This window comes from Protopterus annectens, chromosome 1.part1 (assembly GCF_019279795.1).
Source record: "Protopterus annectens isolate FY-2018-M chromosome 1.part1, PAN1.0, whole genome shotgun sequence".
Lineage (NCBI taxonomy): Eukaryota > Metazoa > Chordata > Ceratodontiformes > Protopteridae > Protopterus > Protopterus annectens.
In genome coordinates this window covers 810,900,298-810,915,416 of record NC_056726.1, presented here as the reverse complement: position 1 = coordinate 810,915,416, position 15,119 = coordinate 810,900,298, and the positions used below count along the sequence as shown (strand labels likewise).

The 15,119-nt window shown below is 40.1% G+C and overlaps 1 protein-coding gene across 1 annotated transcript in view; it reads left to right on the top strand.

The window, feature by feature from the left end:
- Nucleotides 1–13,837, top strand: part of LOC122807429 (cyclic AMP-responsive element-binding protein 3-like protein 3) — a 335,960-nt gene extending 322,123 nt beyond the window's left edge. Inside the window, exon 10 of the mRNA XM_044078438.1 lies at nt 11,652–13,837. Coding sequence (XP_043934373.1) covers nt 11,652–12,076 — 425 coding nt within the window. The 3' untranslated portion in view covers nt 12,077–13,837. The remainder of the gene's footprint in view (nt 1–11,651) is intronic.
- Nucleotides 13,838–15,119: the final 1,282 nt, after the last annotated feature.

The following is a 15,119-nucleotide window of genomic DNA, read 5'->3' as shown; positions in this document are numbered from 1 at the left end:
CGGATCCGAGATCGGATCCGTATCCCAAAGGTTGCAGACAAATGAAGATACCTACTCAGATGGAACGTTATGGTGAGTACATAACTTCTTATTTTTCATCATAAGAGAACTTTGTCCTCCCCTTGTTCTGCTTAGGCTAGCAGAGTAATAAGAGTTAAAGATGAATGCATTTCCCCGTCAGTGACAGGTATAATTCATCTGTGCCTTTCTTTCGTCCATCTCTTTTCTTTTATGCCTTTTAGCAAATTCAAGAGAAGACCAAAACTCATCTACATCGCCACCTGGGTCCTATTAAATGTTTGATTTTTCATGTCAGGTCACCAGCAGTATTGGGAGTTATCCCAGTACAAGCCAGAGAATTTCCTGTCATTTGAACCGACTACCATCTCCACCTCATGGCTTCAGTGCTTATTTATATCTAAAACAGGAAAAGGACCCGCCAAGTCCTACAACAAGAGCACAACCCGACAACACTGTTGTACTGCAGAACAAAGTCTTTTGTACACACAAGTGGTAAATATCAAAAGATGCAGGTTTACAGCTAGCGTAGGTAGTCCTCACCAAGTCAAGTATTAAAAATGGTTTATTTCCAAAAACAGACAACACAAGAACAAGTTAAATCACGAGCACTTTCGCCCGGTCTTACCGGGCTTTTTCAAGTGTGAATAAATCAACTGAAAGGACTAGCCTTTATAGCGCAAGTGCGTTACATTAATTGAATAATTTGTCAAAACATCACCATAGTTATAGTGAATTAAATATAATTAGTGCAATTAATGTTAAAACATTAAACATAAAAAATGCTTAACTACATTAATCCATTGTTAAAAATACACACATAAATATTTGTGTAACCACTGTTAATATTCTTTAAAAATAAAATCTGCTGTATTAAAAATATTTTGAACTCAAAAAGTGGCTCAACTAGTGTATACTAAATATCCTCATTTGTAATAAACCAATGTTTATGCAACTGAAGATACTTGAAAACTGTGTTGAATTTTTAATGTTCCAGTTCCAGTAGAACCCTTTTAAACAACCCAGTGAAATACTTAAAATCCAAAAGTTGATTAATACCATAAATCTACTTATACTGTTCTACCTATGCCTAAACCTACATAAATAGTCCATGGTACATCATTGTAAATGATTACTTGTACCTTAAAATTGTATTAAAAATAAAAATAAAAATGAAAATAAAATCAAAAATGTGGAATGTAAAATGTAAGAAATAAACCTTACTACGCTGCTAAAGCGTTAAAGCATATTTCTTTTCTTTTTTAATATTAGTAGATGTTCTTCGTGTTTCACTGTTGCAGTCATTACATTTGGGTAATCTGCTGGCAGGTTGCCCTCAGTCAGCCTGATTAACAAAGTCTTGGGACCTGCGTCAGTTGCTGTCCCTTCTTCCATGACGTCAGGTCGTCAGGGGTATAAAACATGCAGCCGGTGCCATTACATCAGTCTTTCTTGCCGTGCGGTGCCCGAAGCAGAAGCAGTTCGCAAGTGCCGGTCGGCCGACTCCTGAAATTTTCGTTTTCGAGTTTCAGAACCAAAGTCTTCAACTTAAAGCTAAGTATCCCATTGGGGAAACTTTTTCTTTCTCCTTACCAAAGTCAGTAAAAGTTAATAATTGCATTACTTGTGGAAAGCAAATACCTCATAAAGATTTTCATTTGTACTGTATTCCTTGCCTAGGCCCTGACCACGATGTACCTTGCTGTCAGTTGTGTGCTTTATTTAATCAGCGCACTATCCGTCGTTGGTACATTTTTGCCTCTAAATATTTTGGTTCAAGGTTTAATTATCCAGAAATTACGTCGGTTAGCCATCCGACTACCGGAATTCCGAAAAAACGCAAAGAAAAAGACAGAGACAGGCCATCGAGGTCCAAAACTGCCGACGACGCTTCTCCTAAGCCAGTCGCCAGTTCACCGGTACACAGGCGGTTTCACAGCCCCTGAGACCCACTACTTCTGACTCGCAGGCCTTTACTGAGACCCATTCGGAGTCCGGTATGCTGCGAGATGTGTCACCTATGGAACCCGTGGATGTCTCTACCTTGGATGGGTCCGGAGCCGCTGTGCAGGCACCGTCTTCTGAGGGTGTATTCAGGCCTACAGACTTGCATATTAAACCGTCTCCACCTTCTATACTAAGGCCTAAATCTCGATCTATGTCTAAAAAACCGACGCCCAGGCCACATGTTCAGGCTCCTATGCCTAAAAAACAAATGATCATTATTACTCAAATCAGGGGTAGTCACCCCCCACCCCCCCTTCTAAGAGGCCTAGGGCTGAATTTGACTATGAATCTTCTGATCAGGACTCTGTTTCTTCTAATTCTTCCAATGACCTGAATTTGCCCATGCCTACCTATGAGCCCCCCCCCCCCCCCCCCCGAGGGCTTTTCTTTTGGGGAAAGTTTACATACCTTAAGGGAGCATTTCCACTGGGAGAGTCAGGAATTTTCTGAATCTAAAAAGAGGCTTAGGAATTTCCTTCTTCTACCTCAGCATAGGCCTTTGGCTATACCTCCTGTACTAGACATTGTTGATGATGTGTTTGCGGAATCCAGTATGGCCCCTGATTCCCTGCCTCCGGCTTCTAGTAAACCTGACAGATACTACAGGGTTCCTGAGTCCCACAAGTTCCTTTTCAAAAATCCTGTTGCGGATCCAGAAACCATTTCTCAGGGGCCCAAGGGCATTAAGGCTTCTACTGCTAAAAATCCTACCCCTTCTGATAGAGACTCCAGGGCACTGGGTAGATGGGGAAAAAAGGTTTATACTTCTGCAGCCTTGCCAATCAGGGCTTTAAACTGCCAATTTCATATGTTAAAATATCAACAGCATATAATTTGACTGCTTAAACAGAAAATGATGTTGATTTCTGACTGTGTTGAAAATAAAGATTTACAGGATTTATTGCATTCTGCTGAACAAGTTGGAAAACAAACATTGCAGTGTGGTTTTGATTCTTTAGAGGCCTCTTGCAGGGCTGCTGTTACTGGGTCTGTACTTAGAAGGTATGCTTGGCTTAAGGAGCAACTTCTGCCTGATCATGTTAAAGCAAAATTGTTGGATGCTCCTTTAAATCAGGACCGCCTGTTTGGCAGTAAGGCTGAAGAAGTTCTAAAAAAAGATGGAAGGTAAAGCTAAATCTATGCAAACTGTAAAAGATTTCTTACAAGTGCAACCTCCAAGATTTAGTAGGCACTGGCCTACTAAGAATTGGTCCTTTCCAGCTCCTTCCAGATCCACTCAAGCCAAACCCAGACACACCAAAAGCACCAGGTTTCAATCCCAAGGGACTCTCAGAACTAAGCAGTGGGGGGCCTCCACTTTCAAAACAGGAAATAACAAGACACCCCCCTATGGTAAACAGTCTCAATGACTTTCCTTTAAAATTACCAAGCACTTACCTTTTAACCACCCCTTTGGTGGGAAAGATTGCTCTTCATGCAAAAAACTGGGAACTCATAACCCAGGACAAATGGGTTTTAAATATAGTGTCCCAGGGATACAGATTTAATTTCCACATGTTGCCAACACCAAACGGGTGGCCAGACCTGCCCCCAAATCAGTGGGCAGAGGCTCAGAAACAAGTACTTTCCCTCTTAAACATGGGGGCTATTCAGCTAGTGCCAGAAGAGGAAAAGGGACAAGGTTTCTATTCCAGGCTTTTCCTGGTACCCAGAAAAGACAAATCATGGTGTCCAATTCTGGACCTGTCTACTCTAAACACCTTTCTGGACATTCCAAAATTCAAGATGCTGATTCTTCACCAGTTACTTCCTATGCTAGGCAAAGATACTTGGTTGGCAATTCTAGATTTAAAAGAAGCTTACCTGTATATCCCAATCAGGGAATCTTGCAGAAGATACCTATGCTTCATAGTAGGCTGCATGCATTATCAGTTCTCTGCGCTGCCCTTTGGCTTGTCTACTGCGCCCAGGGTATTCACAAAGTACCTGGCTTCAGCAATTGCATTTTGCAGGCAAAGAAATATTCAAATATATCCATACCTGGACGATTGTCTAATTTAGGCAGAAAACCAGGCCATACTTCTAAATCACCTGGCGTTTGTAAAAAGGGTTCTAACTTGTCTAGGATACAGCATAAACGAAAAGAAATCACAACTGGTACCCTCTCAACAGATTACATTCCTGGGTGCAAGCTTGAGTACAACTGCCCAGATGGCTTTCCTCACGCCAGAAAAGAAAATTCATTTGGTAACTTACTTCAGACAAGTGGTCACAAAAACCCTGCTATCTGCAAGACAAATACTGCAAGCCTTGGGGGTCATGGTCTCCTGCATTCTTCTAATTCCATATGCAAGACTGCATATGAGGAAACTTCAGTGGTACTTAAAAAGTCTATGGAGTCAACATTGTCACAGCCTGGAAACAATGATTCCTATCATACCTTGCCCACACCTGGAGTTCCTATGGTGGGCAGAGGCCTGCCACCAAAACAAGGGACTGCCATTCACACTACCCCCTGCCGCCCAGACCCTAACTACAGACACATCAGACGATGCATGGGGGTCTCACCTGGCAGGGAAGTGCATTCAGGGCAAATGGAACCCAAATCAAATGCACCTACATATCAATCAAAAAGAAATGTTAGCTGTACAGAATGCTCTGACAGCCTTCAAGGACTACCTTAATCCAGGACAACTAATGGTAAAGATGGACAACACCACGGTTATGTGGTACATAAACAAGCAGGGGGTTACACATTCCTACCCCCTCTGCCGACTAGCCATGGCATTGTGGAACACGGCCTTGAGCTACCAAGTGCAACTACAAGCTCAATTCCTGCCAGGAAAACTGAATACACTGGCAGACAGACTAAGCAGAAACCTCATGGACCCACAGGAGTGGAAACTGGAACCACAGATTTTCAACATGTTGACAAGCAAATGGGGGAGCCCAGACATAGATCTATTTGCCTCCCCCCAGAACTACCAGTTGGACAAATTTTGCACAAGGACTCCTCACAAAAAAGCCTGGAAAGTGGATGCTGTGTCCTTCAGTTGGAAAAACCTCAGTCTATGCCTTTGTCCCTCTGCCTCTGCTCTCCAAAGTTCTACGAAAAGTCAAACAGGACAAACCAAAAATGATTTTGATTGCTCCAGACTGGCCTTGCCAACACTGGTACCCACTCCTGCGCAGTGTGTCACAAATATCTCCATGGCACCTGCCTCAGACACCTTCCTTGCTGTCTCAGCAGGAGAACCAAATTCTGCACCCTCAGCTCCCAACATTGAACCTTGCAGCTTGGCTAATCACTTAAATTCACCCTTAGCATCCCTCAGCAAACCTGTGATGGATGTCATCTTGGAGACAAGAAGACCTAGTACTAGAAAATTTTATGCTGACAAATAGAAAAGATTCTGTGCCTGGAACCAATCTTTAGGGATGAGCGCAGCAGCGCCCAATTTACCTCAGATTTTGCAATACTTAACTGAGATGCTTCACAAGGGCCTGTCTTTTTCCTGTATTAAAATCCACGCTTCAGCTATTTCAGCTCACTATAACACAGAACCACCCCACTTTTCTCATCCCCTGTTCAAGCCATATCTCAGAGGGGCAAAGGACTTGAGACCACCCAGGAGAGCTCCTACCCCCTGCCTGGGACCTTAACTTTGTTTTGGAAAAGCTCACTTTACCTCCTTTCGAGTCAGCTGCTACTGCAGACTTAAAATTTCTTTCTTGGAAAACAGCCTTCCTATTAGCAATCACTTCAGCTAGAAGGATATCTGAATTACAGGCCCTTATGGCAGTGGAGCCTTTCATCATCTTTCATGCAGACAGGGTATCTCTGAGGACCAGTCCATCCTTCATGCCCAAGGTGGTTTCCATTGTGGCTCTTAACCAATCTATTCATTTGCCAACCTTCTACCCCAATCCACAGAACAAAGGGGAACAGATCCTGCATTCCTTGGACGTGCACAGACAAGTTAGATTCTACTTGAACAGAACTAAATTTTGAAGAAAATCTGAACAATTGCTAGTGGCATTTGCTGCTGGGGCAGCGGTGAAGGCTATTTCGAAACAAGCCATTTCTAAATGGATAAGCCATTGCATTCATTTCTGCTGTAAGCACCATGGAAAGCCTGTCCCCCAGGGGATCAGATCTCATTCCACCAGGGCTGCATCTACTTCTGCAGCCTTTCTCAGAGGTGTTCCTACCAGGGATATTCTAGAAGCTGCTAACTGGAGTTCAGTGCATACTTTCACCAAGCATTATAATTTACCAATTTTCTCTAAATCCAGAGCTGGCTTTGCCACTGCTGTCTTGCAGGGCCTTATAGCTGATCCTAATGCTGTATAAATCCATCTGCCCAACCATAGCTTTGGGAATCTACCCAAATGTAATGACTGCAACAGTGAAACATGAAGAACATAGTACAGTTGTGTACACTTACCATAAATGTACATGTTCGAGTGTAATAACTGTTGCAGTCCTGTTTACCCTCCCTCCAGCCCCCTGTTTTTCTCTCACTATACCTCTACTTTATTTTACTATGCTTAAAAGCCTTTTTGGTGTATTTGCTTTTGGTTTGAGATATATTTTTGTGTTTTTTAATTTTATTTGCTCCCCATTTGGGGGGCACCTGACATCTGGGGCAAGAAAAACTGATGTAATGGCGTCAGCTGCATGTTTTATACCCCTGACGACCTGACGTCATGGAAGAAGGGACAGCAACCGACGCAGGACCCAAGACTTTGTTAATCAGGCCGACTGAGGGCAACCTGCCAGCAGATTACCCAAATGTAATGACTGCAACAGTGAATATACTCTAACATCTACATTTATGGTACGTGTACACAACTGTACTTTCTTCCACATCACACACTCACACAGACTCACACCTCAGGCCATTTTAGAGGGTCTAGTCCACCTAATGCATGTCTTTGGAATGTGGGAGGAAACTGGAGCACTAGGAAGAAACCCACACAAACACAGGGAGGACATGTAGACTCTGCGCAGAACTCAAGAATTGAACCAGATAACCTTTTGCTGTGAGGCGGTGGCACTATCTGCTACGCCACTGTGCACACTTCAGTAGAAAATAAAACAGACCATATTAACATTTTCTCATGAGTTATACATTGCATATATGTTTTCTTTACAACAGCTGTCATTCATTCCAACAATATGTAAATTGCTCAATTCATGTCTTCCCTTAAACCTTACTCCTCCTCCTGGACATTATTCTGCATGTATTTCTCCCCAAATTCCTTTCATTTCCATGTGATTTTTTTCCTTCCCTCTTCTAAAGATCCCACTTCCATTTCTTTAATTTCTTTAACAATGTTCAGTATTTCAGTTATATTTGTTTTCCATTTTCTAGTAATTGCTTTTTTAGCAGCCATTAGCAATAAACTTAATGAGGTCTTGCTATGTATATGCAATTAAGATTTTGTCCCAGCTCAAAATAATAACTTCTTTTGTTACAGTCATTTGCGGTCTCAGTTTTTCTGACAGAGTACTCTGTGAGGAAGTTTTAAAATCTGCCAACTCAATACACTCCCAAAAAACATGTTCCCAATTACCTCTCACTTTCCCATCACACCTCCAGCATTTGCTGTCTACCCGATTAAAAGTGCTTTCAACTGTGCTTGAGGTATAAAAATACCTTTGCACACAATTCTAAGAAAGCATCCCAAACCATATGGACTTTGTTGCATACTTGGGAACCATACATATGTCCTTCCATTGTTCCTTTATGAATTGCTTTTCCAGTCTCCGTTCCCAATCTTTTCTAACCTCATTTAATTAAATCTTATAGTTATGCTGTATTTTATATGCCCTACTGATGATTCCGTTTTAACAGCAGCTTCCATTTTAAATGTGACTAAAAACTCTACCAGAGCTGGGCTTTCACACCCACCCCTTTCAGTTTGCCTGTACTTTGATATCAGTCCGTGGTAAGGAAAGTAATCTCTAACCTGGAGTCCTAATTTCCTCTTGGCCTCATCCCCATTCTCTTAACTTTCACTTTAGTTCTTTGCTCCCAGTGCTTTGGTTCATTTACCAAATTTCTGTGGTAAATTCCAGCCTTTTCTTTTTGATAACTGAGAATATGGAATTTTGGCGTGCTTTTGTTTACTGTCTTTTTTTTTTTTTTTTTTTTTTTTTTTTACAAACCTCCTCTAATCTGGCCTGTGTTTTTCCACAAGGCACTAACCTGTCATTGTACTGCATGGATGTTTCAGGAGTAGTAGATATATATTTCCAGGTGTTGCACATGCATTTTCTTAATGCTTTTGAGAAGGCATTACAAAGATTAGGCATGTCATTAACTTTTGAACTTTTCTGGATTTCTCACTGGGTTTCACTGAATCTTCTCCTTTAGGGTGACCTGCATTATCACTACATTGTTGTGACTTGTGTAATTAAACTTTAAGAAATCATTCAACTACAATGGCAAATTGCCTTTTGATAGAAATGAAGATGTACTGCTTTGGAGATTGGTGTTTTTACACTGCATAGTTTAAGTACTTAATGTCATTTGACAATGTATCTCCGAGTGCAGTATCACAGAGTCAGAGAAGGATGTGAATCCAAAGGCATTATTGAAAAAGAGCAGAATGCAAAGTGCTGAAATGTACTTTACTGTTCCTTGAAGCAAGTCATGGTCGATTTCTCTAAGTCACTGTTGATTTTTCACAGAAAAGACTACTACTGAACGTTCTGTGGCTGACTCAGAAATTTTGCAGATACAGTGCTAGTGTGAATTTGACCCCAGTGCTTTTTGTACATCTGCCTTCCTTATGAGCCTAAATTGGAGTTTCTAGGTTAAATTTATCATTACCCAAATTCAGTGCTGTGCTGTGGATCTGCATAGTTGTTGTGTCTTTCGGCTTTTCCCGGTGAGGGGTCACCACAGCGGAACTCCGGTCCGCTAATGATTGGCAGTAGATTTTTACATGCCGAGTTGCCAGCCCTGACGCACAACCTTCAATGAAGGTATGCCCATTCACGCATGTCTCCACACAGAAGACGCTCTAGCTGAGAATTGAACAGGACAGCGTCTTACTGTGAGGCGAAAACGCTACCGCAGCACCACCACCGCAGTATTTTCCTTTAAGAGGGCAGAGGTTGCAGATTGAGATTTTTGGGGTTCACACTTCTAGATTAGCTGTTGTCAGAGAATGCTATAAAATTTGGGGTAATGCTGTTGAAGTTTAGGATTTGCAGCATTCCGACAGAATTGCTTCAGACTGAGATGTTTTTACAGATGCTGCGTGTAACATTTTGCAGTTTCTGGATGGTGAGGTTCACTCCTTATATGCAGTGTATGTCTTAACATCAGATTAGCAGTTCTCTAGAGCCCTTGTGAAGTTTATATAAACAAACCGTTCAAAATGAACCCTAAAAACTTTGGAGTTCTGCTGCTCGGCTGACTGATGTGATGTGTATGGTTAGAGCAACCTAGGTGTATGACTGGGTAGCATATAATTAAAAGAAGCCTGTTCTTTTTTGAATCTCTAACCATTACCCTCACTAAAAGAGCAGCGAGGAAACATTCTTTTAAAATGAGTAGTTTCCCATTGCATTAGAGTCATTGAATAGCACTATTTGCACTTTTCACCCTCATTTACCCTTATTGTACTGCAGAATGGTTCTAGCTATTCTAGTGCTAACTGTAATTATAATATAATTGTTACATGTAATCCAAATCCCGGAAGTCAGGACCTTAAATATATGCCTCATCACTGACTGTACTTCTTCCAGTGTGGAAGGATTTCATTGAGTCTGAGGCTGGATTAAGCTTAGAAATATTAAGTGATTCTCTGTGCTCAAATCGAGTATGGTCCTAATTCTTGGCCTTATCCTGGCCTTTAAAGCAGGAGGATTAGGGTCATGGATGTATTTAGTGTTACCATGAGTCTAGGGTGTGAGTTAATCCTGGAAAGGCAGTGTGAGTGAAAATCAAATTTTATGTCTGGTATGTTCCATCCTACAGGCCTAACTAACTCTCAGGGTTAGATGGATAGATTACAACTGGAGTAGGAATAACAGGAAATTTGAATGTTGAATTAGATTTAAGGGGGCAATGATAGAGTAAAAATCTGGTTTTAAATCAAATCACTACACCAAGCCTACCCCTGATACTTAAAAATGAGATTGCTAGGGTTGCACTAAAGTGCAGGAATGAGACTTAGCATAGCAGTGTGATTTGTAGTCATGACTTAAATTAAAGGCATCCTTATTCCCAATCTGAATTTATTCCTCAAATTCGGAAGTTTGGGTTTAAAACTAGGAGCAGAAATGTACGTAGCAAGAGTGCTGGGTTAAATTTTAAAAAGTTGGTTTGAAACTGAGTCATGCATATGCATTTGTAGTCCCCATAACTGGAGTGGTCCATCTTTATAAATAAAGCTGAAATCACATGCTACTGCTAATAATTATTTTAGATTGAAGCATTCATCACATTCAAAGTTCTTTATTATTTTGTTTGTCATGGCCCTTAAGAGCAGCAGAATTTATATGAGTTGGCCTGATAGCATGGTGAAGTACTCACTAAAGGCACTTAACTCCCATTACTCTGAATGAAGTAATATCATTATCCAATGGAGAACATTACCGTTTTAAAGGACTTGACATAGGAAAACTTTTCTTTATCTTTGGGGGAGTGGTTGCACCTTGAAAGTGTGTGTCATAGGTAGTTTTATCTTCATAAATAAAGAAGTTCAGAGTGTGTGATAGATGCATATGGCTCAGTTTGGGAATGCTAAAAGGTAGTGTTGTTACTTTGCTGTGAGATTGTACTTCATTCTGTAAGCAAAAACAGTTGCAGTTGGTGGAATGGTTGGGCTTTTAACTGCCATCAGTAGTGATAGTGATTTATGGAGTTTGTTGACGTGGTTGCCATCTACTGTTGTTTGGATGAAGTCATCTTAGCCAGAGAAGCCTTGATGAATAGAAGTTGTCAGATTTCCAGTATGAAACCTGGGGGGAAATCTGATGTGTGTGTGTGTTTGTGTGTCTGAGCGAGAGAGAGAGAAGATGTATGTTGAGTGACTGTCTCAGTACTCTGAGACCTCAGAGAATTAACTTTTCCTTTTCCCCAGTACATAAATCTGAGGGTTGATTAATATTAAGCTGAGAGGTGCAGTGAGTATAGTCTGCTTGTGGTAGGACTTTTTCTACAGGAAACACTTCACACTGTTTTGTTTTCTGAATGCCATTTCATTTTGTTCTGTCAATTGAAACACTGCTATCTGAAATGTCTTTTGAAGAATTCTAGGGCAACTACTGAGTCCTGGTTTTAACAAGGGTCTATATTAGAACTTCAACAAAGCCATTAATCGAATGTTTTTATAATCAAAAATGCCAGTAAAAGAACTTGCTTTTGTAGGCACACCCCCTGCTGTTTATATATACCAACTCCGAGATCACACTACAGTGAGGAAAAGGCAACTTTTCCAGTCTTCACTGTACCTCAGTCTCACAAAGCACACTTCTGTTACTGGCATTTTTGAGTATAAAGCCGTTCGATTAACGGCTTTGTCTATATTCTAATATAGACCCTTTAATAACAGGTCTTCATTGTAATACTGTGAATCTGTGAACTTAGCATTCAAGCCTTCCTAAGACATTAAGTAATTCATGTATTTATTTTTATTTTTAGTGCTGTCCAGGAGACTCCGAGAACTCAGTTCTGCTGCTGATAATACTGGAAATATGTACGGTGAGCCTGTAGCCTATAACAATGAAGAACTGCAAACAACAACATCAGCTGAAGACACGGAAGGGTTTAACCCAGACGTTTTTAATGCAGTACTAACAGGGGGTCTAAATCACACACCAGAGGTGCAAGATGTTGGAAAGGCAGAGTCTGGATCTTCGATAAACAGTAATGTGTCCTCTGATGTATCCTTTGCAGGAGAGGCCCAGCTGGCACCTAGCACTGGGTCTGACAGTGACTCACTGGACCCTGTTAAGGGGGCAGTTAATTACAAAGTTAACGAAGTGGTGAATGCAGTGAAAAAGCAAGAATGGACAAATCACCCCACCACAGTAATAATCCCTCAGCACCATTCAGATGAAATGTGAATAGCGGTGCATGTGTGGTGCCCTGCATAAAACTGGTCTCTCTCTACATACATACATATGTGTGTGTGTGTGTGTGTATATATAAGGAAGAAGTAGCCACAGTTCAACATGAAGATAAACTTTCGTAGACCATTATGATCTTGCACTATTACTGAATAACATTATTTTATGTTATGTACTTAAATATTGTGTCAGCCTGCAGTCACATTTAGTGTCAAGAGTTTGTTACTCTTGAAAATGGTGTGCCCTACCCTTTTCCTGTGGAAGTTAGTGCGCATGTTTTTGGTTATTTCACCCACTAAAAGAAGAAACTGGTCCAAGAAAAATAGCTTATAAAAATGTTATTTACATGTATATACTTTCTACTTATCTCTGCATAATAAGTGACAACGTGACTGTACCACAGGACACTTTTTTTCACTTCTCAGAACATGACACCATTAACCATAATCACTTCTAGTAAGAGGCAATGCAAATGCACTGGTTTACCTCATATTTGTAAATGTTTTGTTTGTGTTTTAACTGATTTTTTTTTATGAATGAGACTTCTAAAAATGTGTAATAATGATCTTTGGAAATTAGATGATGATGAGGGGCTTCGCAGGACAGATGACTGGTTAAAATGTCAGGCAAACATATCTGTAGGGTTTGCCTTAGAATTGTAGAATTAGTAGTTTGTGTGGCTTTTCTTATTTTTTGTATCATGCCACACTCCTGTTTCTGTAATATTTCTGGCATTTTATTGCAGTAATGTCAAATACATTAAATAAGCTTGGCTAATATGATTTAGCAACCACAGATTGCAGACAGATTTTTTTTTTATATTTTTTAGAGCCCTTGACCTTTGTAGCCTCCAGAAAGAAGGGTGACGTCACCTTTGTGTACATCTCACATGTAATGAAAAGGATGCTTTATCAATTTTTAGGAGTGCGGTTCATGGGATAGGATTAATATTTGGAGTCCTCAAATGTAGTTCTTTTATACATTTTCAGCATATAATAAATTTCAGAAGTACCTTCTTAAAAGTAGTCAGACTGAAACCTACTAATTTGTCAATGAAATGTCATTGTTTAATATAATAGTATAAAACATTGCTATTAGTTGCGTAGCTTTTACATGTTGTCACAAGGTTACTGAAGTTTTATTTTTGTAGCACCTGCAAGTGTAGTCATGAAAACCCATGATTTTGTTTCTACCCTTCTAAAGTATCAGGCTGCTGGAGTGAACATGCATAAGCTACCTGTTCTCAGAAATTATCACTTTATCCACTTATATGTGTCAGTCTCAGGGCATTATGTTGTATTCACTCCATAGTGGGTGCAGAGTGATACACCTTCAGTCTGGGAAGAACATGAGCCCAATGGTCACTGCACACTTGCAGCTTTACTCCATCTTGACCCTAGCGACCAACATGCAAACAATACCATTGCGATAGGAGCACAGTCGTTTTTATTTCAAAACATAATATTGAAACTCTCATTGCAGAGTATTTTCTATAGCTTTACAATATTTAATCCCAGTTAATGATACTCATAGAATGGATTTATTTCAGATTCCTATGTGTTCGATAAAACGGGCAAATTTCCAGCATGTCACCATTTCTTCCAAGGTAACAAATCCCAGACTGCATAGATTTGCTTTACATAAGTATATTATACTAGTATACTTTTCACAATTTTTAAGTTAAGTGTCTGTGTATATTACTTATGATTGTAAAATTAGCTGTTTGGGAATGTGGCATTTCCACCCACATAAGTCAGTGTTAAAAAAAAAAAAAAAAAGTAATAGTTAGGATTTTTCCACAGAGTACTGACATCACCTTGTGTGCATCTTTTCAGTAACACATTTCTCAGGATGTTAGTTATGTTTTGCACAGTGATTTTGAATTTTTTAGAATAATGTTTGTCTGAATTGCTAGTCTACTGCTTGAGTAAGTCAGACAGTGTTTCAGACACACTGGGGTATGAACAAAGATGGAACCCTGGCTTTCTTGAGAATAAGGTTTCTTGGGCTGTGTTACAGCACTGCATCATCTGCCAACCGACTACTTGAAAGCTTGCTGTTCCACCGGGAGCACAGGGACCTGTGTGTTGACTGCATGCAGAAAGTTTAGGGTGCAGGGAAAACACTGCCAGTGAAAAGGTTTTGCACTGTTGGAATTTAAACCCTTACTGATACTTCCTTGCAAAACTGAGCTTTTAATTCAGCTGTTTCTGACCATGGACCCTTATGAGGGAGGGTGATGCAACAAAGAACTTGCTTGCTTTAATCAAATATATGGTTTCAGCCATGAAATAAAATCTGTATAGATTTGTTCTCAGTCGTATTGTAACAGAGTTGATGGAAGATGGACTGCTGTGACACTATACATTAAATACAGGGTATGAGTGACTTTTTGCAATAGGAAACCAAAGAGGAATAAAATAAGGCTAAAATGAAATAATTGAATATACAGGCCAGTACAAACACAAACCTGTAATATGGAGCTCTAAACACACATTCACATTTTTTGTGCCTGCATACGACTCATCGTTTCCATAAATGACGTACTAAATACAAATTGCTGAAACATCATTTAATTGAAAATTCATTGGACTGAAGATTGGTCACAAAGTAGTCTGGAAAATTTTACACATAGATCATTTGGTAAATAGTATGCTATATTTTCATGTATATCAGTTTAACATACAGAATAAATTTTCTTGCGAGAGTGCCCCCTCTACCCTCCCAAGTGGGAAGCAGGCATCCTAATTCCTGTTTAATGTATAGACATAGACTAGTATCAAAGCATGTTAGTGTAAACTGTGCATTTGTTCAGTCACTGAATTTGCTTGTACCTCCAGAATAGTACAGTATAAGGAGATATATAGGTTCATAGGTTCATACTAGGCTATCTGCCCTAGGGCATTTATAAGCCTAGCCAGAATGTGTTTGGCTTTCGCCACCCATTTTAAATTTATTTTGCTATGCCCTTTTTCGAGGTTAGTATACTGTGCCTCTGTCTAACAGTGACACAGAAGTGATACCCGGGGTAAACCTACGA